Source organism: Sardina pilchardus, chromosome 18 (assembly GCF_963854185.1).
Source record: "Sardina pilchardus chromosome 18, fSarPil1.1, whole genome shotgun sequence".
NCBI lineage: Eukaryota > Metazoa > Chordata > Actinopteri > Clupeiformes > Clupeidae > Sardina > Sardina pilchardus.
In genome coordinates, this window is record NC_085011.1 from 12,663,019 (window position 1) to 12,688,059 (window position 25,041).

Here is a 25,041-nt window from a genome sequence, read left to right on the forward strand (position 1 = left end):
GCAGCAAACTGAGACCCTCCATGGTGCAGCCTCTGTTGCACTGTCTAGTGTTTGATGTTCCTCTTCTGAGTGACAACACAAAGATGCCCCTCAAGGTCAGAGCCACTGACGCTACATTTCCTGTGACATGGTGCCTACCAAAGTGGTTTTCAGTGTAGAGAAAAGTAGTTAAAAAGATGGATGATAGATAGACTTATCATTCTAGTCATTCACAAAACACTGCACACTGAACAAAATGTGTTGCCTTGGCTTGGCTGAGCTCATAATATATTAAAACTGTAGTTAAAAAGTGCATTGCAGTAGAGTAAAGTGCTTGTTGTGATAAATAGATAAATATGTTTAATAAAAAAAAGACTGATAAATAACTTAAACATTGTTTAGTAGTTGGGTAATTATGTAGTATCATGTAACATGTCATATCATATTTCTGATATCATTATGATATTTTCTATGAATAAACATGCTGTCATGGATCTCAGTAAGTGATGTTTTGTGCAACTATAACTGCTTTATATTGGCAGCTGCTGGCCAATCACTACGAGCTCAGCTGGAAGTACTACTGTCTGGCCGGAGGCTATGGAGGCGTGGGGAGGGCTTCAGTGGAGGAGCTTCACTTGTCCAGGCAGCTGTTTTGGAGCACCTTCAGTGCCCTGGCCAAGAAGGTAGGCAGAGAGGAGGCCCAGCCATTAGGTCATATAAGGTTATACTCAGTAATACCCACAGTGTACTGTTTTTGGATTCTAAACAGCAGGCAGGCTTGTTTGGCCAATAAAAAATGAATATTTTCATTCACAGTATTTATGATCATATTACTTGTTAATCTTTCAGGCATAATGGAGAACTTAAAGGACTGAAATCTTTTAGCCGGACTGTTTATTTTTGAGCAAGTGCTGAGAATGGATTGACAGGCTTTTTATATTTTGAATGACTACTCTGTTTAGAATGCACACAGAATACACACATTGTAGAAGGCATCTTGGTATTTTGTAGTCTGAGAGAGTACAGTGATTGCTTTCTTGAATAACTGCAATGTCCTCACAAACACATACTATGGTAAATTGTCCCCTTGGATGCAACACAATGGGAAGCTCTATAGAATCTGAGTTTACAATGAAAACAAAGATGTTTGTTTCTCCATCTTTTATCTGTCAGAATGGACAGCAATTTAGATGTGAAGTTTGATAACTTGATCTTTTTGTAAATGTGGAAATGTACACTCAATATCCCAGTGTCTTTTAGCTTTTTTACTCTTTAGTTCAACAACGTAAATTCTGAAAGCAGAAGTAAAATAATGTTGTGATATGATCCAAGAAGAATGTTTGCTGTAATAGTGTAGTGTCCTTGAGATAGTTAAAAGACAATAGATGATTTCTTTCTGCATTCTGACAGCTCTTGTCAGGATGCTGTTCAACCATTGTCCTTTTCCCTGTATTAGAACAACTATCTGCCTGTGCTTTGTGGGATAACTGTTGTTCTCCGTTTGTGTTTTCCAGTCGTACGATGCTGACTTGTTCCGGCTGTGTTTGTCCTGCCTTGGGGCAGTGGCTCGGGCGATCCCACCTGACCACCTGGACCCCAGCTGCAGGGGGGGCCTGGAGGAGACCCATCTTTCTCTGGACACAGAGGGACGCTTCTGTCCGCAGCCCGTGGACACCTCAAAGTGGGCTCAAGACACATTTTGTTTCTACGTCTCTCCTCATTTCAGTGCAGTTTTACTTGCTTTCTTGGAACATAGTTCTCTCTTTAGAAAATGATGTAAATTTGCCATAGATTTGATAATGGAAGAGGGTTGTGATAGGATTGTCTGATTTCATAACAGAGGTATTAGTAGTTGTAAGTAAATCTTTAAATGCTCTCTGTAGAATAGCAAGGAGGATGCAGTGCAGGGTGCTTTTGAAGTGGTGGTAGTAGTATTGGGGTTCTTTTGAAGTGTGCATCTTTTATTTAGGCCATATCTGACTTCTGACAGAGTTCAGATGGTGAAATGGAATTAGGATCAGAGGACTGCCCGAGTAGATGTTCCCACACTCCTGCAGTGGAATTTTTTATTTGTTAAGTGGATACCCGTAGCAACCCATGTGGAACAGACTGCCTATTTTACATTGATACTTTCAGTTTGCGAGAGACATTTTTTTTTGGATGGAACCAGATCATATAAATATGTTTCATTTTCCCCTCCCCTTACTCTCTCCAGTGTTTCCATTCCCGAGGGACTGGAGTTTGTGGTGAATAAATATGCTGAGCACACACATGAGAAATGGTCTCTTGACAAGGTGACTGTCCTATCTAAAGAACTCCTGAGACAGCTGTGGCAATATGTGTAGACTCTCGCTATTTCATTCAGCCCATATCTGATTAATTTATATGGCCAGTTTAGAGTGGCATATTTTTTTTTTTTGCTTGCATTGATAAGTGTTGTGTGGAATGGTGTGGGATGCATTTTTTTTTTCTCTCCTGATTTCAGTTTGCCAGTGGTTGGGTCCATGGGGACCAGCTTTGTGAGAGTTCCAAAGTTCATCCCCTTCTGAAGCCTTATCGAGCCCAGTCAGAGAAGGTATCATTAGCACCAGTGCGCAGAAATACACACACACACACACACACACACACACACACACACACACACACACACACACTTACATACATGCACACACACACACACACACACACACACACACACACACACTTACATACAGTACATGCACACACACACACACACACACACACACACACACTTATACACAGAGAGAGAGAGAAAACATAACAACTATTCATTAATACACATATCAACATATGTGCCTCAGGACAAAGAGAGCTATCGCTGGGCTATAAAAGAGAAGGTGAAGATAATGCTGGTGTTTGGTTGGACCATCGAGAGAACCAAGGATGGAGACGCTTTGGAAGTGCATAATACAGCACAAAGAATATCACAGGCCTTACAGGTACAGTAAACAGTCACACACACACACACACACACACACACACACACGCACACACACACACGCACCAACTCCATCCACACCATGATACTACCTACTTAAGATATTTTTTGAGCAGCTTTATGCAGAAGCCCATCCTCACAAATGTGTCTTTGTGTCATATGTCTTTTTGCAGCTATCCTTTGAAGGCGCTTCCACTTTCAGTCCCAAACCCATTGATATGAGCAATGTGACATTATCATGGGACCAGTATGTAAGTCCTCTCCCGCCTGCTGTCTTCTCTTCTGCTCCTTTTACTGTATTTACCCTCGGCAGTGTCTTCTTTCTGGTTAGACCTTTACAATAGCACCTGACTGAATTCCCCCCCGTCTTCATTAGTCCATGGCAGAGCAGCTGGCGGACAGTTCCCATAACATGTGGGCCAAGAGGAAACAGCTGGAGCTGGAATCCAAAGGTAGAGAGAGGAGAGCACGGCGGAGACGCATTTAGCTGGGCGAAAGCCTCACACTCACACTCACACTCACGCACACTCTGTGGCTACTAATGGTGTGTAATGAGCCTAGATGTGATAGTGGACGATGTGGTGTGCTGTGGGTAGCTGGAAATATATTTTCTTTTGTTGGGCTCATCATTAATGAATCATATATTAAAACGACGTGTCACATTCCCACAGGTGTCGTTTGTTATCTTTTATTTATTCATGCTCTCTTAGTAATAATGATTGAGCGTGTTGGCAGACTGTTTTGCATGAGCACTTTGTTTCACACAATAGGACATGATGTTTTTTTTGTTTGTTGTGGTAGGAGGCGGGAGTCATCCACTGCTGGTGCCGTATGACTCCTTGCCTGCTCGCGAGAAGACCAGAGTTCGAGAAAGAGCACAGGACGTCCTCAAGTTCTTCCACATGAACGGATACAACGTGTGGAGGTGGGTCTCATCGCACGCCAAAAATCTTGTGCGCTCGTCCCACGGAGCGACACATGGAATTTATGACCAGTTTTGAGTTCTTACTTTTCGCTGGCTTGACACACACACACACAGACACACACAGACAAAACAACTATTCATAATACACTTATCAACATATGTACCTGTACCAGGCTGTACCGAAACCTGCACTTACTTTTCGCTGGCTTGACTGAGGTCCTCAGTCCACATGAGACTATGGAGTCATGGTGTGCCTCTCATTTGGGCTTTTATACGTCCTCCCTCGCTCCTCGGGCCTCGATCCTCACTGATCTACATAAAGAATGATGGGGCGGCATTATCCTGGGATAGTCTATCCAGGGTTAGTTATAGATCAGTGGGAACGCCCCTCGAGGATCGAGGAGGCATGTTGAGAAGCACCTATGGAGTCACCCGTTGTGTGGAATAATGTCTTCTTCTACATTATATGGGAGTGGATTTATGTGAATGTGAGCTGACAAGAGGGTAATGGTTAGTGGCCGCCGGTGATAACAGCAGGCAATGGTTAGTGTATGTCCTTTAAAGGTTTTGTTTCAAGTTTCATACAATTTTTCCCCATACACCCATCCTGGAAAATGTGTGAAAATGACATTTGATTGCAGCATACTCCCTCATTGCTATTCAGCGCATGTTACCCCTCAAGGCATTTGTGTTTTTCTCGTGTTTTTTTCCCCTTCATCTCTAATGGTACATTTTCGCTTCCTGTGTGTGTGGGAATATTTAGACGAGTGTTGGTGTCCATGGACTGAGGGGAGCGAATACATGATTAGTCACTTCAGTAGTGCCAAATGCGCTCTTATTAACAACACAGTCAAAGCCTGGCTTAAACCCAGCTCAGCCACAGCTTTAACAGTGGGGAAGCACTCTTTAACTTCAATGCTACAGTCCTCAAGCGTTTTAAATGTGTTTTGTGATCAAAACAGGCTCCCAAAAAAATCTCCTCGGGGTAGTCTGTTGCTCCAGCGGCGCTACTAAGTGCTTATTGACAAAGGCAAGTGCGTAACCAAGATGGATTTAGCTCTGCTGTTTTGGTTCCATGGTTAATATTCTGCGGGGTGTGGAATTCAATTCCTTGTGAGACTGCCCGGCGCACTCCGCTGCTCTCCCCAAGCCCCTGCTGCGCCCGAGACAAGGAAGGCAGACGGGCCGCTCGTAAATCTTCTCAGCCCAGATCCAAATCACTCTCTTTTTCTCCTGAATCGCAGCCATCAACAGGCTTTGCTTCCAACATTTATCATGCAACAGAGGCATTATGTGAAGGAATTGTACTGGTGAGCTTACAGGTTTCAGTTGTCATGAATGTACTATACTAGCAGTGGTTCAGAACACAACGTGATATTCTTTGGAAGTGGTCTTGTGTGAAAAATCATTTTGACAAGTGTGTTGCATTTTGTACTGGTTAGACCCAGTATCCATCAGTACTGTATGTATTGTGTAACCTTAAACCATACCTTTCCCAAATGCCAGGTGTTCTCATCACAAATGGGGCTTTTATTGTTAACCTGTCATTGTTCTTAATTCTCAACACACAACACCGTCTTGCTTCACCGATAAACCCTCTGTATTGACTATGTCCAGGCTCCATTCAATGAGTTCTGTTCAATAGCTTTTACCAGCTGTCACTTGGAAGTGAATACTGTAATCTTTCACAGTATTACTGTAAAAGTGAGCTGTATTTCAACAGGTTATTGTGAGGTCGATTACAATACAGATGAGATCTCACTGTGCATACTGTAGCATAGACATCACCACCTCTGTGCCTTCTATAGGGACAGGAAGCCTGTGGAGTGTGACTCTCCAGCCATCGCCTGTCGCTTCGCTTATGGGGTCCTTCAGCAGGCTCTGAACTACACTGACCAGGCCCAGGGGCAGCTGCTGGAGCTGGGTGAGAAATGTTAATGGTGCCGTCCTTCATAATGCCTGTTGCTTTCTTCCATTTGTAGTTGTGATCACTCCATGTTCTGTATTCTGACTGTTCTCTCGGCTCATGTCTCATTTAGAACTTGTGAGTGTTTTTTTTTTCTTCTTCTTTCTTGTTTCCAGAGGAGGTTGTTCAGGCCCGAGGACAAGGATCAAAATCTGAACAGGCTCCTTATGAAAAGCAAATCAATTTCTTTGTCAAGGTCGGTCTCTTTGAATATCCATTCAACGGAGCTGATGCTTAATCCATTACTTGACCCCATTAATCATGTCTTTTATTCTTGTAAAGGAACCCATTGACTATCCAAAGTGCTGGGGTGAGACTAGGAACTATAGTAAAGGGTATTTATTACCTTCATTGTGCATATGAAGCATATTAAGGTTTTATAGGAGCAGCAAAACCTCTTAATAGAACCATGGGTAATCAAAAACCTCATTTAGAGTTTGTGTCATTCTCATTATTGCTGATACCTCCTAATGTGGTTTACCGATCACTGCTGCTTCTATAATTAGCGATGGCCCGGCATCACGACGGCCTACTTAGTGCATTTGATATCAGATAGAGATCCCTTTTGTTTGGGAGGATCTGCGGGTTAATTGTGTTGCGGCGGTAATTCAATTGGGCTGATGTTGTGGTGAGTTTCCAGACGGGCCGAGGGCAGTAACGTGCGTGGGAGGCCTGCGTGCTGATTGGGTTATTGATTAAGCCGCCCACGCTTCCCTAACAAGGCTGACAGCAATACCCCGGCAGGGCGCCCACCGCGCGCCGCACGCGTCGGCTCTGACTCACCGACCCCGCCGGCTGCTGCCCGCACGGGTTCCGAGCGTTCAGCCTGTATAAATACTCCCCGTGCCTCTGGCGGGTATTTATTGCAAACAGACCGGTCAATATTTATGGCCGCCGAGTGCAGCTCCGTCTGGCCGGTCTGCCTGTGAGGTGGTCGGGAGGGAGCGGGGGAGCTGTGACAGAATGAGCGGCTCAGCTCGCTTTTCACATCCTGTCTTTTCCATTTTTGGCACATCTGTAATGTTTGTTTTCCTCCCTCTCTCTCCCCTTCACTGTGCCTCAGGTTGTTTTGCCCTTGGTTGATCAGTATCTGAAGTGCCATCACTGTTACTTCCTGTCCACCTCGACGGATCTCCTTGGCAACCGAGGGCACGCATCCAACAAGGAGAAAGAGATGGTTACCAGGTAACGGAGGGTGACCAGTGGCTTGTGTCATCTCTGACTTCCTCTGCCCTCCGCCTCCCCTCTCTCTGTTTACTTATTGAATTCAGTCTATTTGTGTCCCGCTCCAACAGTGCGCTCTATCACCATCGCTTCTTTTCCTGCTATTTCAATTTCTTTTTTTCATTTTTTTCCCTTTTTCCATTTTCTGTCTCGTGACATCATCCTCTGCCTTATCACCTGTCATCCTCAGTCTTTTCTGCAAGCTTGGGGCTCTTGGGAGGCGAAGGATAGCTCTCCTTGGTAAGAACTGTGTGCTTGCTTGAGAGGTTTCAAGATTTGGCTTTGTATCTCTGCCATCGTTTTATTCTCTCTTGGCTTTCTCCGCTGCACATTCTTTCACCTGTCACATGTATTCATCATTGTTATTTAGTACATTCCTCTGTCTGACGCCGTCCGTGGGCCTGCTCCCAGAGCACCTCGCCGTCCAGAGCATGTCCTGCGAAGCCATAATTGACCTAATTTGGTGGAAAAAGTTACAGGTTGTGGATACGGTCGCTGGAATCCAACGAGAGATCAAGGAGGTGTTTTAGAGAGCACAGCAGAAGTGTCACCAAATGTTGTTTGTTTGATAAGCATTTTAAAGAAAGCCACAGTGCTTCTATGCTTAGTTTAATAGTTTTAGGTTTTAATAGTGATGGTTGTCACTTTTATATTCAGGAAACGATTCTCCTTCCGTGACGAGCTGTCTGACCACTTTGGCATCGTCTTTGGATGCAAGGTTGGTGGTGATAAATATATGCGATGAAAAATAAAATGTTAAGGAATTTCATCAGTGTCTTCTCACACTAACATTGTCTACCCCCTCTCTCTCACGCACACACACACACACACATACACACACACGCACACACACACACACACACACACACACACACACACACACACAAACACACACAAACACACACAAACACACACACACACACACACACACACACACACACACGCACACACACGCACACACACACACACACACACACACACACACACACACACACACACACACATACACACACACACACAGGACCGTGATGAAGAGTGCTGCAGAGTCGGTGCGTCTCTCCCTCTGCTCCTTCTTTGAGGAGGCCGCTGCAGACCTGGAGCTGGCGGCGGAGATCCTGGCTCAGGGCCCTCCTCCCCCCACGACCAGAGCCCAGGGCAGGGGGGCGGCGGGGGACTCCGTGGCCTACACCTCCGAGGTCCTGGTCCCCGTCCTCACCGCTCTCTTCCAGCACACCGCCCAGTGCCAGTACGGCCAGGACCTCATAGGTGAGCCGGGAGTGTAATTCTCCGACCCGCTGCATTTCCCCCGCCTGTTCCGCCATCTGTCCTGCCAAATGTAGAAAATTGAAACCGGTTAGAAAAAAAACGGAAATATCTTTATTAGTCAGTGGGGTGCAGCGTGTTAAGGCCCTGCACACCTTGTAAGAAGTTTTGATGAAATCTGCCGAAAATACTTCCACGAGCTCTTATTAAAAGTATACGGCGCCATCCATCCACTCAACACCCTTATGAGGTTGAGGATGATCGTAGCCATTCATCATCCAGGCCCTCCATGCCTCCATTCTGCGTCATTCTCTCTCAATGAGAAATGATATTTCTCTCATGCATCACAGGTGAACTTGGCAGCTGCTCCTCTGTTTGGTTTAATCATTCATTGTTCTTGCCTTCTGTTCCTGTCTGCTTTGATACGGGCCTTGTTCAGTGATATGTTGTACATTAATATGCGGCTGCCGAAGAGGATTTTCAAGCTGCGGGGGGACAAATGCCGCGGGGGAACTGGGGCTCATCGAAATGGCACAGGGGCTGCCACTCACTCACCGATTTCAGAGGCTTTGCATTTAATGCATTCAAATCGAAATCAGTCCCCCCTGGGGGACACAAAGTTTCCCTCTGGTTCTCTACAGCTAAAGGGGATATTTGTAAAAGCTTTAAAGGAACACGCAAACTTTGTGGGGAAACTAGCTTAATTGCCATCTACCCCAGAATTAGAGACAAGTGGATGCATATCCCTTCTTCTCTGTGTGCGTGCAATAACCCAGTCTGACACTGTTAGCGTAGCTTAGCATAATTCACTGTAAGTGGGTTACTCCAGCTAGCCTATAGCAAGCCTAATAGCTTAAAAGGAGCTGTGGGTTATCTAGTGGTCTAACCCACTTGAAATATGCTAATCTAGGTTTCAGACTGGGTTATTGGTATTGCACACACAGAGGAGACAAGGTTATGTACAGTATCTATTTAACTGTGGGGTAGATGGCAAATAGGCTTATCTCTTAAAGAGATGTACAGTGCCTTTAAATTGCCCACGTTAGACATACACTTTATATATGTATGTTTCTTCAGTATTAGAGCCTCGGGTCTTATCTTATCACTCCTAATGTTATCGCAGGTCCTTATAGAGTTGTTTGATCATGTGTATTATACTGTATATCTCTCTCTGTGTGTGTGTAACAAAGTAAACAATTAGTTCAAATATGGGGCAGATCCTGTATCATGATGTCATGCTGCCCTCGTCAGGTGATGTTGTCATGTAAATATCAGTGAATATTGCCGTGAGTCATCAGTGTAATATGAGGCTGAGAGATGAATGTTGTCTTGTCTCTTTCAGTGGATAAAGTTCAAGTCTGCTGCTACCGAGTCCTAATCAGCCTGTATTCACTTGGCACCTCCAAAAATACCTACGCAGAGAGGTAGGCACTGCACTGCACTCGCTGATTGCAGCGAGACCCAGGAGCATGGGGAGACGATAAAATGGTGCCTGTTCCGTAATTGCATTTTGGTCTGCCTTTGAGTCAGATCAGAGCCAAAAAGGGGAATGCTATTGTTGAAGCAAGAAAGAGTAATGATAGTATTAACACTGACACTACCAGTGTCAAAGCATTGGCACATCAGCAAAACCCTCTGTAAAAAGTGGTATCAGTGGGATTGCAGTAAGACTATGAGTAGCCGGTCTCAGGAAGATAGTTTTTCTTAGGAGAAGGGGACCTGTGTCAGTTTTGAGCTGTCATTGCTGACAGAGTTAATTGCTTGTTGGAGGGATATCTCCATCACCTCTCTCTCTCTGTGGCTATTGACAGGCAGAGGCCGGAGGTGGGGACGTGTCTGGCTGCCCTGACGGCTGCCTTTCCTGCTGCCTTCCTGGAGCCGTCTCTGGGTGAGCACGGCCCTTTTTCCCCCCTGAATGTCTAGCTCTCAGTGGCAGTGAGTAGCAGTGAGTCGTACAGCTCAGCTACAGTGCGGTGAATGTCACCATGATTACTATCATAACTGGTACAGTCCATCACTCTTAGCCTTCCATCTCAACTGCTCTGTCTTCTTTCTCTCCCTCCACCCCCTTCACCTGGTCTCCCTCTCTCTTTCCCTTACTCTCTTTCTCTCTCTCTCTCTCTCCCTCTCTCCCTCTCCCTCTCCCTCTCCCTCTCTCCCTCTCTCTCTCTCTCTCTCTCTCTCTCCCTCTCCCTCCCTCTCTCTCCCTTCCCTCTCTCTCTCCGACTCCCAGATGAGGATGTATCCTCTCATGCTGCAGAAGCCAGTCATCTCCTCCCCTCTCTGCACACGGCTCTGGGGGAGGTGGAGGAGCTGGTGTTGGCCGGCTCGACCGCACGTCACACCCTGCTGTCCCGGGTCACCGAGGTGACGCTGCCCCTGCTCTGCAGCTACTTCTCCCGGTGGGACGGCGTGGAGGCGGCCGAGGGGGGCAGCTCATCTCTCGGCCCCGAGCACAGCAGCACTCTGCTGGGCCACGTCCTCTCCATCATCCACACGCACCTGGGGGTGGCCGACGGCGCCTGGATGAAACGCCTGGCAGGTGAGCCTTCATGTGCAGAAGCACAACTGCAGTGGAAAGAAAACATTCACCTTAAGCCTACCTTACACTGACAGACTTTGACAAGATTTGGGAAAGATTCTTGAAAGATTGTAGTCTTTTAACTAATGCCCCTCATTCAAGTTTTACTCAAAAGACTACAATCTTTCAAGAATCTTTCCCAAATCTTGTCAAAGTCTGTCAGTGTAAGGTAGGCTTTAGTCATTGTTAGAATACAGTCCAACACACTTCAGATACAGATTCCCTGAAAGGAAGATTCTAGATTCTAATATAGGAGGATTCTTCATTTGGTAGATTTTAGGATCCTTCATCTTGTGTACTTAATTATTGAGGACTTTCTATTTTACTTGTTACGGATGGTGCTGTCTGTAGGGGTCCATTATCACCGAGTCCAAAAAGGCTCATGCAGAGTAGGAGAGAAATATCCTAATGAAACTTTCATCTGTTCCAGTTGTGTCTCAGCCAATCATTGGCCAGGCGGAACCACAGCTACTGAAGAGTCACCTTCTGCCTCTGATGGAGAAGTTGAAGAAGAAGGCGGAGTTAGTTCTCATGGAGGAGGAGCATTTGAAGGAGGGGAGGGGCGATACATCAGAGGCGGAGTTACAAATCCAAGAAAAGTTTACTGTGTTAGTCCGTGACTTGTATGCTTTTTACCCACTACTCATTCCCTATGTGGATTTACACAGGTGAGTACACGCACACACACACGCACACACACACAGACACACACACATGCGCACACACACACACACACACACACACACACACACAATAGAATCCAAACAAATATTACTCTTACATAATGATTATTGTTATTTGTACAGAGTTCAGAAGTATCAATTTGTTTGTTGATGTTTTAGAGTGAGCTGGTTGAGAGAGTTAACTCCAGAGGCCGAGACGCTTTTCAGTATGGTGGCCGACATCTTCATCTTTTGGGCTAAGTCTCATGTGAGCACTTCACCACACATACATACATCACATTTCTCATATTTGTCTCACATTTATCCTATAGAGCTCGACAGTCCTGCCCACAGCCGATTCCGGAAGTAAGAATCCAACACAATTTCTCCATTGACAACTGGAGAATAAGCCATAAAATCGTAACTGTCCATGGTAGACTTAAAACCAGCTACGATGTGACTAAGCGATTGTACCTGCTCATATAGATGGCAAAAGTTAATGTTAATTCTCTTGTTTTGAGAAAAAAAAAATGTATTCGCGATTTAGAGAGTGCTACACTACCCCAACATCCTAACGTGTAAAAGCTGCTGAAAGCAGAGCCTTTGATTGATAGAGATCGCCGTTGCCATGGAAATCTCAAACAAAACCTGTCAACTTTTCCCGTGCCTGTCATCTCGTAATTTCAAACGTTTTTTTTGCTTGAAATGATGTGTTGTATAATTATGAGTCACGTCGTAGCTGGTTAGCCTGCCCTAAGGCATGGTCTAAAGCTCTTTACATACAGTAGGGATTTTTCCTGACGTCAATGGGAGAAATGAATGAGAAACTTACATCCGGAACATAAGCTCTCTCGGAGGAGGTGCGGAACTGTCGAGCTCTATGGCAGTTCACAAACACATATTATATATGACACACACACACACACACACACACACACACACACACACACACACACACACACCAGAGATGGGGACTCGAGTCTGAGTCACAAAAACAATGACTTTAGACTTGACTTGTAGGATTCTGGGAGCCAATCAAATTGCAGGATTCTGGGAGACAATCATATTGTAGGATTCCAACAGCCAATCAGATTGCATAATTCTGGGAGCCAATCATATTGCAAGATTCCCACAGCCTATCAAATTGCAGGATTCTGCAAAAACGTTTCAAAATATAGTACATCTGGGTACACACACACACACACACACACACACACACACACACACACACACACATACACACACGTGCGTGCACATATATTATACACATAGGCCTACATTATTCACACACACACACACACACACACACACACACACACACACACACACACACACACACACACACACACACACACACACACACACACACACACACACACACACACAGAAGCACAATGTTTCTTTTTCACTTATGGAGCATTAATATTTTCCTGCAGTCTTAATACCTTTTCTATTATGCTTTATCAGAATTTCAAATGGGAGGAGCAGAATTTTGTAGTTCAGAATGAAATTAACAACATGGAGTTCCTGGTCAATATTAGCAAGTACACTAGGCCTACATCAAAGGTGGGTACTGATGCAAACTCATTCAGGATTGTATAGAAATGTGTTGACTGTCCCCTTTTGTGATGAAGATTGTAATCTACAGTAATTAGCCTCAGCAGGATATTCTAACACTTGTTTTTAACTTTCATGACCTATTAATATGACAATGTTTTAACTTCTAGATAAGACACTCTAATGTAATCTAAACAAGCATTGCGATAGCTTTATACAAATGGGTGGTACTCGTTGAAATTAATGCAATTAAATGATACGCGTTTTATCAATGCAACTGTTAAATTGCTCTGGGCAAAAGAAAGGGGGAGTGGCAGATAAAGAGAGGAGCAAGGTGAAGAGGAAGGGCGACCGCTACTCCACGCACACCTCGCTCATCGTGGCCGCCCTGAAGAAACTGCTCCCCATCGGCCTGAGCGTCTGCTCCGCTGCTGACCACGAGGTCATAGCCAAGGCCAAGGCCCACCTATCCCAGGTAGGGGAATCGGGGGAAGCCATAAAGAGATGGTGTGATTCCCAACTGACACCAGCGGTTCACCTGTTCCCATTATCTCTCTGTGTCTGTGTAGAAGGACACTGAGGAGGAGGTCAGAGAGATCATCCGCAGGGGCCTTCAGAGGCACAATAAGGTAAAGCATACAGAACAAAATGGTCTTTGGCTCTGTTCCTACTGCCTCCCTCCCTAAATAGAGAGCTCTCTCACTAGTCATGACTTTAGATTAAATGCGTCTTTTAAAAATGAGCGTAGCACTCTAGAATCTTTGAATACTAATGAAGGATCTTTGGTACATCCATGCTGCCTTCAAAATTGGCCGTTATTCGGGAAATCTAAGATATCTTAAAAGGCAGCGAAAATCGGTTTCGAATGGCACTTGCTGCCTTGCTCCCTAGTTAGATATCTTAGAAGGCAGCAGTTTTTCCCATTTCGAACAGAGCCTTTGTCTTTCACCCACAAACTTGATTTCTGTCTCATATTTAGTTTCTCACATTATTTGTGTGTTGTTTTGTTTGTCAGGATTTATTCAGAGGGGCCTGGGATCTTGAAGAGCTCAGTGTAGAGCGAGTTTTTGGCATAGCTCGTGTCTTATTTCACCTGGACCAGGTGAGCCCATTTTTAAGTAAAATTGTTTGTGTGTGTTTATACTGTATGTAACATGTTATTTCATGTTTTTGATTATATTTTTGGCAATAAAAAATGTAATGAGTAAAAAGAAATGACTATGCTATTGTGTTAGAGAGCACGAATGTGGCCCTCAAATTATCTGCGGTGCTGTTTTGCATCTCTGATTCCCTCAGGTTGAGAGGCCACACAGGAAAAAGAAGGCTGTGTGGAACAAACTGCTCTCCAAGCAGCGCAAGAGAGCTGTGGTGGCTTGCTTCAGAATGGCACCTCTTTACAACTTACCCAGGTGCATTTTATTTTCTATACGCCGGAAAATAACATTAAGTAGCTGACCAACAATAAGCACAAATCAGCATGTTCTCCCTTTGTGTCTTTCGTCCTGCCTCTCTGTCTTCCATTCTTTCTTACTTTCTTTCTATTTCATGTCTCACACCTGCTCTCACTTTCCCTTTTAATGCCGCAGGCACAGAGCAGTCAATCTCTTCCTGCTGGGTTATGGTAAAGCGTGGATTGAGGCAGAGGGCCATTCTTTTGAAGATAAGCTAATAGAGGATTTGACGGTAAGCATGCTTATTGTGTACTTATTGCGTAATCCAACAAAAGCATTAGTCAAAACTTCATTCTACTGTGACGTTATAAAGTCTGATCCAGTGCATTCATGTTTAAACAATTCAGGATGTGTATTTAGCAATGTAAACACGGCCCTCTGTCTGTATGTTCAGATATGCCAATAAGTGCTTTGTGACTTTGTTTAGACAATTAGGCCATTTTTATTGGTGTTTCTTTGATGGGAAGCTGGATGGTGAGATGAGTAATACATTGTTTTCAGATGTTGGAGAAAGTGCTTCCATATGTTTTGCTGGCCATAAGTAGCTCAGTGTTTTCCGTGAAATTTTCAGCATGATTAATGGGAACAGATTCATATTTTCAAAAATGATAATGCCAGAAGTTGCTATTAAAACGACAGAAAGTGGGTGAGCGAGAACTGGAGGATCCTGAAGAAGCGGGCGATGAGGAAGAGGGGGGCGCGTCTCACTCCGATCCTCTCCACCAACTCATCACACTCTTCAGCCAGAGTGCTGTCACAGAGAGGAGGTACGTCAGGTTTCTGGATGTTTATATCTGTGTCTGGTCTTTGTTTAATGACAAAGAACTCCATTCCATTTACATGCCATCTTTGGTTGGTACTACAAGATGAGAGAGCTATTTGATATTGGCAAGTACTGTAAGTGAGATGTTCAAGTGCGCAGTGTTTCAGATGTTCAGGTGCATGCAATGTTTTTCTCCTTATCGCTTGCTGTTTATGACGGTCTTCTCTCTACATCCATAGCAGACTCCAAGAAGACACGTTGTTCATGACCTTTGCAGAGATCATGGCTGAGGTGAGACCAGCCAGCATGTTTTTTTTCTTGTAGCTATTCTCTCAAGTTAAGCTCTAGCAAAGTAATGGAAGAAAGCCAAAAAAACGTGCAAATACATACAGTGCCTACCTTCCATATACCATAGTATACCATATATATGAAAAGGTCAATGCACTTCATGTTTGCCTGCAATTTTGTCAGAGTTGCCATGGGGACGAGGAGGATGAAGATGAAGTCAAGTCATTTGAGGTTTGAGTCCTGAGTGCATTCCCAGCTTCTTACTTCCCCATGCTGCCCTGTTTACTTGGTCAATAGCTGGCAGTGGCAGTATGTCAGAAGCTCAACTGAAGAGGCGTACTAATGGGCCTGCTGTCTCCCATTGCTTGCTTAGGAGAAGGAGATGGAGAAGCAGAAGCTACTATACGAGCAGGCCAGACTACACGAGCGCGGAGCTGCCGAGATGGTGCTTCAGACTATCAGTGCTAGCAGGGGTAACTATGGCAACGAGGGGAGGGGGAGGGGGGTCCATTTTTGTAGCAATTTTACCAAAAAGTCACTGCCCTTTTTTTCTCTCTTGAGATTCAGTCATGGAATGGAACAAGTCCTCGTATTTATATTTCAGTTTGACCACTCAATAATTCATCAACGCAGTTTCTAGAGCGTTTCTCTAAAACTGCCCTCTGTGGTTAATTTATCACTCTTGTCCTAAGGTGAGAAAGGCCCTATGGTAGAGGCTACGCTAAAGCTGGGAATAGCCATTCTTAACGGAGGAAATACAGGTGTGCAACAGGTATGCTCATATATAATCCCTACTGCCCTCAAAAACTTTGTAATATTGTGCTGTGATGGTAAGGGTGCTCAAGAAGTCTAGACTACACATAAATCTAAACTTTGACATACTTAGCCTGATGGTTTTGTTGTTAGAATTGTTCCTTTCATTCACTATTCCGCATGCTAGTTATTGATAATCACACATCAGTAGCACAGTCACTGTGTCTGAAAGGACTTTATCGCTGTCATGTATATTTGACTTGAAAGGTTTATGAACAGGTAATTCATCTGCTGACATTTGTTTTTTTTTTTGACAGAAAATGCTGGAATACCTGCGGCACAAGCGGGACGTGGGCTTCTTTCAGAGCCTGGCAGGCCTCATGCAGTCGTGCAGGTCTGGCTGTCAGCAGCTCAAAGCGCTCGCTGTTGATTTGTTGTCTTGTTTCGTTTGGTGTGGCTGTGGCGGTGTGCTATCACATGCTGTTTGATTGCTTCTCTCGCAGCGTACTGGATCTCAACGCCTTTGAGCGGCAGAACAAAGCAGAGGGACTGGGCCTGGTGACGGAGGCGAGCTCAGGTGCTCAATCCTATCAGTAATGAACAAACGCTCTTTAGAATAGAACAAATGCCCTGCAACTGCAGTAAGAATGGGACTGGGGACAGGCTTTTGAAATTGGTATTTCAATTGGTATTTTCCTCTCCCTCTCACACTTTCTCTCTCTCTGTCTCTCCTTCTCAGCCCTCTCTCCTCCCCACTCCTCCTCTCTCTCTCTTTCTCTTTCTCTCTCTCTTCCTCCCTCTCTCTCTTTCTCAATCAGTGCAGTCAGTGTCAATCTATTTGACTGTGTCTTTTTGTGCTCTCTGTCTATCACTCTCCAAGGGGACAAGGTAATGGCAGATGAGGAACTGACCTGTGACCTCTTCCGCTTCCTACAGCTCCTGTGCGAGGGACACAACTCAGGTACACCACGCATAAAACGGATTAGTTTAATGCAAAGATTCTAGAACAGAGCTCTGTTCTAGAATCTTTGGTTTAATGTTCTCCTGCAAAGAACTGGCAGTGAACAGACTTATTATGTGTGATGGGCTTCTGCAGACTCCCAAACAAGCCAGTTCTTGAAAGACAGACCCCGTGCATGCATGCAGTTAAATACAATGAAACATCTCTGCACATTCACAGCTTTCACTTCATTTGCAATCATTCAGATTTTCAGAATTACCTCCGGACTCAAACTGGCAACAACACAACAGTGAACATCATTATATCCACTGTTGACTACCTCCTCAGGGTACAGGTAAGATTTAACTCATGAAAAAAGTAGAGTCATCTTGCATCTAGATCTACTATTAAAAGGGTATAATAAATATGATAGAATCAATTTGTGTGCAATGATTCCCGGAACAGATGCCCATAAAACTAGGTTGATAAGGAATAGAGGGTTCTGGTGTACGGGGGCCACACCAAGCAGTGGTTATACCATGTACTGCTATGTGGTGCTTTTACATTCACTAGCCTTAAGCAATGTAGATAAAGTATTTTGAATGTCATTTAATTTTGATATCACATGCTTAGGAATCCATCAGTGATTTCTACTGGTACTATTCTGGGAAAGATAAGATGGATGAACACGGACAACGGCATTTCTCTAAGGCCGTTAGTGTTGCCAAGCAAGTCTTCAACACCCTCACCGAATATATTCAGGTGTGTTCTTTTGTCTCACATACAGTATATCATATAGGTTTTGTGAAATCCATTCCTCTTTTGTTGTGATACAGTTTTAATACTAAGCAGTTTTGCATATTATTATTGCTGAAGAATGAAAGTTGTTTGTCCCTCAGGGTCCTTGCACAGGGAATCAGCAGAGTTTGGCTCACAGTCGATTATGGGATGCGGTTGTTGGATTCCTGCATGTGTTTGCTCATATGCAAATGAAGCTCTCGCAGGTTAACTTTGCCTGACATTATCAGTATTTCTATGCTTTGGGGGAAAGGGATTCCACACACATCCAAAAATCTGCTTATTGTATATGAATGTTTATCCTGTTTTCTGTGGCTAACAGTTGTTTGCATCGGTTGACAGGATTCTAGTCAGATTGATTTGCTGAAAGACTTGATGGATTTACAGAAAGACATGGTTGTGATGCTTCTCTCCATGCTGGAAGGTGACCATTTTGGGAAAAAAAATTGTATGTTTCTCAAGAGAGCTTGTGCACTTTCATGTGTTTTAATTCATTCACTAATTTTCTCACCCTAACAGGAAATGTTGTAAATGGCACAATTGGGAAACAGATGGTGGACATGTTGGTGGAATCCTCTAGCAACGTGGAGCTGATCCTTCGCTTCTTTGACATGTTCCTTAAACTCCAAGTTTTCACCTTGTCTGATGCTTTTAAAGAGTACGACCCCGACCGACGGGGGCTCATCTCCAAGAAGGACATCCAGAGGGCCATGGAGGGCTGCCAGCACTTCTCGTCCTCTGAGGCCGACTTCCTGCTCTCCTGCATGGAGACGGACGAGAGCGAGCTGCTGGACTACCAGGCGTTTGTGAAGCGGTTCCACGAGCCGGCCAAGGACATCGGCTTTAACGTGGCCGTGCTCCTCACCAACCTGTCCGAGCACATGCCTGGCGATGCCCGCCTGCACACCTTCCTGGAGCTGGCAGAGAGTGTTCTCAGGTACCTCGAGAGTTTTCACGATTTTTGCTCTCATTGCTTGAGCAACGAGATTTACTTCTGGTAACCATCGAAGAACAGAGAAAGCCTTTTTGAAGAGGGCCTTGAATGTTACTGAAATTTAGTGATTTTAGCGATTGGAGCTGGCATAGCTATTGTTCAACAAAGTTAAACTAATCTAGTCTAGTAAACAAAACAAAGTTATTACACACTGTTCTGATTTTAACGGTGTTAATTCCACAGGTACTTCCAGCCCCACCTGGGGCGTATAGAGATCCTGGGGAGTGCTAAGCGCATTGAGCGTGTTTACTTTGAGATTAGCGAGTCGAGCCGGACTCAGTGGGAGAAGCCCCAGGTGAAGGAGTCCAAACGCCAGTTCATCTTTGACGTCGTCAACGAGGGTGGAGAGAAGGAGAAGATGGAGCTCTTCGTGGACTTCTGTGAGGACACCATCTTTGAAATGCAGCTGGCCGCACAGATCTCCGGCACGGACGCTGGCGAGGACACGGCAGAGAAGGACGAGGAGGAAGAGGAGGAGGCAGAGCGAGGAAGGCCCAGAGAAACCAGTTTCTTTTCTCTGGCCTCAGCGATGTACGTTCTCCTGGCTCCCGTGCACTTCCTGGTGATGCTGACGTCTCTGCTCTCCGTGAGGAACCTCCGAAAGCATCTGAGGAAGGTCACCTTGAAGGGTCTCATCAGCTCCATTTTCTCATTTCTCTGGAACATTCTCATGGGACTGGCTCAAATGGTCTTTTGCGTCATCTCCGTCATACTTCATTTACTCTACCTGACCTTCATCAACGGCGGCATTATTGAGACGGTTGGGAACATGACACTCGCTGACCTGGTGATCGACGTCCCTGACCCCAGCCTCGACGAGGTCACAGGGTTGCGTCTGGGTTTGGGGGATGGAGTCCGGCAGCGCCTGGAGCCCCTCTCCTCCCAGGAGGACCTGAGTGAGCTGGAGCTGGATCTGGATCTCTCCGCCGTGTCCAAAGACCCGCAGGTCCTCACAGACATCTTCGGACTGCGTCTGAGAAAGGAGGGGGCCAAGGTCAGACTCATATCTCATGATGCCAGCGCGGGCCTCGGCCATCTTCTCTCGGCCTCGGACGAGCTTACTGACGCTGCTGAACTCAAAAGAAAACAAAAGGTATCGGGGCGTGTAGTCTGGATGTTGTGATTATGCACCAGCTGGTGTAATGAATTTGGGGAACTGCTGTTTCATAACAAAAACATTTGGCCCATTAGGACGGGCCAGAGATTGTACTTACATCTGATAAGCTTGTGTTGTTTACTGCATCCTGTGTTTTGATGCAGCATTACCTAAAAAAAAGACATTTTAGCAATCTGCCAAATATCCCCTTCAAATCACTGATCTGATTCAGGTGGGCAGGAACCATAAACCTGCATGCTGTTCACCCTACACTCAAGACACTTTGGAAACACAGATAAGGTTTAACATGAATAGTACAACAGATGTTTACACAGTCAAGGTTGTAAGTTCAGGTCTCACCACTCACTGGTCTGATACATTTATAATAACCTAGAGGCCTGTGAGGGCTGTGTGGATGCTGCTGTGTGGAGAGCTTGTATGCAGGACACAGTTGTAAAGCATTTATAGAGTTGGGCATGATTGCTCCAAAGCTCCAATGAAGATGCCATCAGACTCACCCCTCACCTCAGATCTGGTCAGTGGTGTGTGTGTGTGTGTGTGTGTGTGTGCGGTCGGAGCGGTAATTCTCAGCACGGGTTAGGCCCACGCTGGGCGTTTGAGGCGGAGCTGCGCCGTGAGGGGCCCGGCTCCGCGGTTGGTCAAAATTGCCTCGTCATGTGCCGTCTGGCAAACATTTGGCAGCAGATGCAGTGGAGCGAGGCTGCACTTCTCTGTCTCATCAGGAACAGATTGTCTTAGAAGCTCTGTGGTTCAAAGTGGTTCATTGTCAGTGGAGGTGGTTGCTGTCAAATTGTATAATGAGGAAAAATAAAACAACGCTTTTAACTAAGATGTCAGTGCACGTATGAACTGCAGAACTTTTTTTTTTTACTTTTTGAAGATATTCAATAGGGATAATTAATATGTTCCTTCAAACAGCATGCCCAACTCTCACCATGGTGTTGTCTTAGGTGCTCGCATTCAAGACACACGACTGTGAGGAAAAGGAAGAGAAAATTACTGAAAAAGCAGAGTGAGTTGGTCTATAGTTTGTTTGTTTATTTATAATTCATAATGCTGACAGATTGCTTGCGTTATGAATATTTAAAGCATCTCATTATCTACCGACTATCTTGTCGCAGATAACTTATTGCATTGCACACATTCTATTTATATTATTTAATGGAATGGCAAAGCAATTTAATTTTATAGCAATAGTTCATACTCGTTGGTAATTTGGATTGCCTCACAAATGTTTATGGAACGTGTTTTCAGTGGAGAAGACGATGAGAAGGACAAGAGGCCAGAGTGCAGGCAGCGCCAGAGAGCCAGGCAACAGCGCCGCTCCAAGCAGGAGGAAGAGGATGTCCAGGAGTCAGCTCTCTGGAAAACCTTCAACTCCTATCAGAGAAGAATGCTTGTGAGATGAACGGATACATTACAATTGTTTTGACAAAAAATATTTCTCTCTGCCTGTAGAAGTTATGAATCCATTATTAATTCATAATTTATTTCATTTTAACTTGAGTAATTTAATTTATTTTAATTTAATTTAATTGTTACACTTCATTTATTTTAATTTATTCATCATTACATTACATGCACTTCCATTCATAAAAATGATGTGTTTTATTCCACAGAATTGCTTTGCCAGGAATTTTTACAACATGCGAATGCTTGCCCTGTTTGTCGCATTTGCCATCAATTTCATCCTTCTGTTCTATAAGGTAACAGCATGCTCTCGAAATTCATTTATACCATTGGATGATTAGTTATTGGTCATTGACATTCTACTCAACCCTGTTGTTGAAGCACATTCATAAGAACCAGGTAGAGAGCGCCTGTTGATATTGATTTCAGTTCTATTTCTCCTTCCTGCTGGTTCTCTCATCTTTGTAACCCATGACCATATGCTGTCCCCCCTGCTGCTGAGCTCAGGTGTCGTCCGTGGCTGCGGATGAAGAGGACCTGGAGGGCTCTGCCTGGTCTCACAGCCCAGATGATGTGAGCCTGGAGGGGCCGGAGCCAGTGGCGGACTCAGACTCCGACTCCGACTCTGACTCAGACACGGCCTCCTTTGTCCTGGAGGAGAGCAGTGGCTACATGGCGCCCTGTCTGCGCTACCTGGCCATCATTCACACCCTCATCTCTTTCTGCTCTATCATCGGCTACTACTGTCTGAAGGTGAGAGAGCAGACAGGCTCATCGCATAAGCTTTGAAATACGGCTCCCGTTGTGTCTTTGCTACTGACATATTTAACGGCGCTTGTTTTTCTTGCGATCATGTTTGTTTATGGGCTGCCAGGTTCCCTTGGTGATTTTTAAGCGGGAGAAGGAAGTAGCCCGCAAGCTTGAATTTGATGGCCTGTACGTGACAGAGCAGCCCTCTGAGGATGACATCAGAGGACAGTGGGACAGACTGGTCATCAATACGCCGTAAGCACAAACATAATTATTACTGATAAGTCATGGGTTTATCAGTAGATTTTGAGATACAGTATATTGAAGTGGTTATTTTTTTAGGAATGTATGAACTCTTTTTCTTTCATTACATGCATGTACGTACAGTATACTGTGAATATGTTTAGGTTTTCACTGATTGTATGTTTTTTTGTGTTCTTTTCAGGTCATTTCCGAGTAATTATTGGGATAAGTTTGTGAAGAGGAAGGTACAGTATGCCATGTTTGCCATCAGCATTATGATTTGAATCTAAAAAGACCCAGCAGGCCTTTTATAGTCGGTGCTATGAAATGGGTCTGAAGGGCACTGAATGTGTGTGTGTGTGTGTTTTGTGTGTGTGTGTGTGTCCGTGTGTCCGTGTCTTGCCAGGTGATGGATAAATATGGGGATTTTTACGGCTTGGCGCGGATCAGCGACCTGCTGGGTCTGGATCGCGCCGCTCTGGACTTCAGCGCCCAGGGCATGGAGCGGAGGAGGCCCCGGAGAGAGCGAGAGCTCTCGGCCCTGTGAGTTAGCGTTAGCGATAGCCCACACCGCCACTGCGCTCACCTCAGCCTCTCTCTCCCCTCTCGCTCCAGCAGCGCAGCAGGGAGTCAGGCAGGGAGCCACTGCCAGGAGATGGCAGTGAGGGTCAACCTGAAAAATGGCTCAGGCGTGTTATTGCTGTTAAAACAGACGATAACAGGGGAGACTGACAAGGCTTTTTCATCCCTCTAGGTTGAGCTCCATCGACATGAAGTACCAGATATGGAAATTGGGTGTGGTGTTCACTGATAATGTAAGTGTGAAGTCTTCTAGGACCAAGCTATGATAGAGAGTCTGACTTCAGAGTTAGTAGAAATGACTAAAAGAAATATTTTCATTCTGGTGAGTATTATGTCTGAATAATGGTATTTCATGAATCGATATAGCAGTGTAAATACTATAGTAGCACACATAAAAGCTACATATGAACGTAAGTCCCTCTGGTCATATTTCTCTTGTTTTTGTTTTCGTGTCTGTCCGGTAGTCTTTCCTCTACCTGGCTTGGTACATGTGCATGTCTGTCCTCGGCCACTATAACAACTTCTTCTTTGCGGCTCACCTGCTGGACATCGCTATGGGCTTTAAAACGCTGAGGACCATCCTCACGTCTGTCACGCACAACGGCAAACAGGTACGGTCCGGTTTATGGTCTGGTACATCACATATAAGAAAAAATAAAAATGCACACCCTTTGAGGTGCTGGCACGGGACATAACTTATAGAAAAAGATTATGTTGCTGGCCGCACACTCAGTCTCAATCTCGTATTTATTGACACCACACCAACGTTTCGGCCAGTTGGCCTTTTTCAAGGTTTCCAACTGGCCGAAACGTTGGTGTGGTGTCAATAAATATGAGAATGAGACTGAGTATGCGGCAACATAATCTTCTTCTACTGGTACATCACATACACAACATATTGCAAATATCAGCATAGTGGTGTGGTGTTGTGGATAACACAAACGTATGAATTGCTGCACTACAGCTGGTGTTGACTGTGGGGCTGCTGGCTGTCGTGGTCTATCTCTACACTGTGGTGGCCTTCAACTTCTTCCGGAAGTTCTACAATAAAAGCGAAGACGGCGAAGGCCAGGATATGAAATGTGACGATATGCTGACAGTGGGTATCGATTGTGTCTCCCTGTATGTCACTCACAGTGGTGTGTTTGTGTGTGTGTGTGTGTGTGTGTGCGTGCGCTCGTGTGCATGTGTGTTGGAGCGCAGTTGTTTTACGTGTCATTAACAGTGCAGGGCTTTTAGATAGGTAATCATCTGCCGCTTTAGTGGCTGCGCTGCTGTGCTGTATTGATCTCCGCTTGCCGCTCGGCATTTACCTGTCAGTCACCGGGCCGCGCCTGTCTGATGATGTCGTCTGTCTAATCACTGCTGCAGCAGCCAGGCAGAAGGCTAATCAGTTCATCTCCTCTCCAAACGAGCCAGTGCTCGGGTGAATTACTGGATCCAGCCTCTGCAGACTTACAATGCTGCAGAATATTTCACGTGCCTGTTGTTGCATGAATCCTGAACCACTGTACTATACCAGTGGCTCTCAAACTGTGGTATGGGTACACCTGGTTGTACCCGGAGTCTCTGGTGTGGTACTCTGGGAGTCTCCCAGATGTTTTTTCATGAAGACAAAATAATCACTTCAAAATATATCAAATATATATAATGAAAAATTGTTACATTTAAACAAAATAAAACAATGTGAAACAGCATATAATGTAAAATGTATTTTAATTGGCCTATGCTGCTGTATTCTCATGCCAGTCATGGTGGTACTTGGAGAGTCAATGTTCTCTGAGGTGAATCTCATTGTGAAAAGTTTGAGAACCACTGCACTATGCAATACTGTCT

General features: G+C 44.9%; 1 protein-coding gene across 1 annotated transcript in view; it reads left to right on the forward strand.

The window, feature by feature from the left end:
* ryr2b (ryanodine receptor 2b (cardiac)) overlaps nucleotides 1-25,041 on the forward strand; it is a 53,534-nt gene that overhangs the window by 25,335 nt on the left and 3,158 nt on the right. The window contains exons 49-98 of the mRNA XM_062520109.1: nucleotides 5-95; nucleotides 522-662; nucleotides 1,494-1,660; nucleotides 2,195-2,273; nucleotides 2,465-2,554; nucleotides 2,802-2,939; nucleotides 3,112-3,189; nucleotides 3,315-3,390; nucleotides 3,740-3,863; nucleotides 5,672-5,787; nucleotides 5,967-6,025; nucleotides 6,893-7,014; nucleotides 7,244-7,293; nucleotides 7,711-7,771; nucleotides 8,075-8,319; nucleotides 9,659-9,740; nucleotides 10,128-10,233; nucleotides 10,555-10,858; nucleotides 11,328-11,565; nucleotides 11,740-11,827; nucleotides 13,027-13,137; nucleotides 13,418-13,591; nucleotides 13,686-13,745; nucleotides 14,132-14,218; nucleotides 14,413-14,525; nucleotides 14,703-14,827; nucleotides 15,244-15,334; nucleotides 15,570-15,621; nucleotides 15,802-15,849; nucleotides 15,992-16,091; nucleotides 16,311-16,390; nucleotides 16,689-16,765; nucleotides 16,875-16,948; nucleotides 17,252-17,363; nucleotides 17,552-17,666; nucleotides 17,945-18,073; nucleotides 18,211-18,315; nucleotides 18,452-18,533; nucleotides 18,629-19,046; nucleotides 19,287-20,196; nucleotides 21,171-21,232; nucleotides 21,475-21,619; nucleotides 21,840-21,926; nucleotides 22,138-22,383; nucleotides 22,505-22,635; nucleotides 22,826-22,868; nucleotides 23,030-23,166; nucleotides 23,378-23,438; nucleotides 23,670-23,816; nucleotides 24,170-24,304. Of these exons, the coding sequence (XP_062376093.1) occupies nucleotides 5-95; nucleotides 522-662; nucleotides 1,494-1,660; nucleotides 2,195-2,273; nucleotides 2,465-2,554; nucleotides 2,802-2,939; nucleotides 3,112-3,189; nucleotides 3,315-3,390; nucleotides 3,740-3,863; nucleotides 5,672-5,787; nucleotides 5,967-6,025; nucleotides 6,893-7,014; nucleotides 7,244-7,293; nucleotides 7,711-7,771; nucleotides 8,075-8,319; nucleotides 9,659-9,740; nucleotides 10,128-10,233; nucleotides 10,555-10,858; nucleotides 11,328-11,565; nucleotides 11,740-11,827; nucleotides 13,027-13,137; nucleotides 13,418-13,591; nucleotides 13,686-13,745; nucleotides 14,132-14,218; nucleotides 14,413-14,525; nucleotides 14,703-14,827; nucleotides 15,244-15,334; nucleotides 15,570-15,621; nucleotides 15,802-15,849; nucleotides 15,992-16,091; nucleotides 16,311-16,390; nucleotides 16,689-16,765; nucleotides 16,875-16,948; nucleotides 17,252-17,363; nucleotides 17,552-17,666; nucleotides 17,945-18,073; nucleotides 18,211-18,315; nucleotides 18,452-18,533; nucleotides 18,629-19,046; nucleotides 19,287-20,196; nucleotides 21,171-21,232; nucleotides 21,475-21,619; nucleotides 21,840-21,926; nucleotides 22,138-22,383; nucleotides 22,505-22,635; nucleotides 22,826-22,868; nucleotides 23,030-23,166; nucleotides 23,378-23,438; nucleotides 23,670-23,816; nucleotides 24,170-24,304 (6,712 nt within the window). The remainder of the gene's footprint in view (nucleotides 1-4; nucleotides 96-521; nucleotides 663-1,493; nucleotides 1,661-2,194; nucleotides 2,274-2,464; nucleotides 2,555-2,801; nucleotides 2,940-3,111; nucleotides 3,190-3,314; nucleotides 3,391-3,739; nucleotides 3,864-5,671; nucleotides 5,788-5,966; nucleotides 6,026-6,892; nucleotides 7,015-7,243; nucleotides 7,294-7,710; nucleotides 7,772-8,074; nucleotides 8,320-9,658; nucleotides 9,741-10,127; nucleotides 10,234-10,554; nucleotides 10,859-11,327; nucleotides 11,566-11,739; nucleotides 11,828-13,026; nucleotides 13,138-13,417; nucleotides 13,592-13,685; nucleotides 13,746-14,131; nucleotides 14,219-14,412; nucleotides 14,526-14,702; nucleotides 14,828-15,243; nucleotides 15,335-15,569; nucleotides 15,622-15,801; nucleotides 15,850-15,991; nucleotides 16,092-16,310; nucleotides 16,391-16,688; nucleotides 16,766-16,874; nucleotides 16,949-17,251; nucleotides 17,364-17,551; nucleotides 17,667-17,944; nucleotides 18,074-18,210; nucleotides 18,316-18,451; nucleotides 18,534-18,628; nucleotides 19,047-19,286; nucleotides 20,197-21,170; nucleotides 21,233-21,474; nucleotides 21,620-21,839; nucleotides 21,927-22,137; nucleotides 22,384-22,504; nucleotides 22,636-22,825; nucleotides 22,869-23,029; nucleotides 23,167-23,377; nucleotides 23,439-23,669; nucleotides 23,817-24,169; nucleotides 24,305-25,041) is intronic.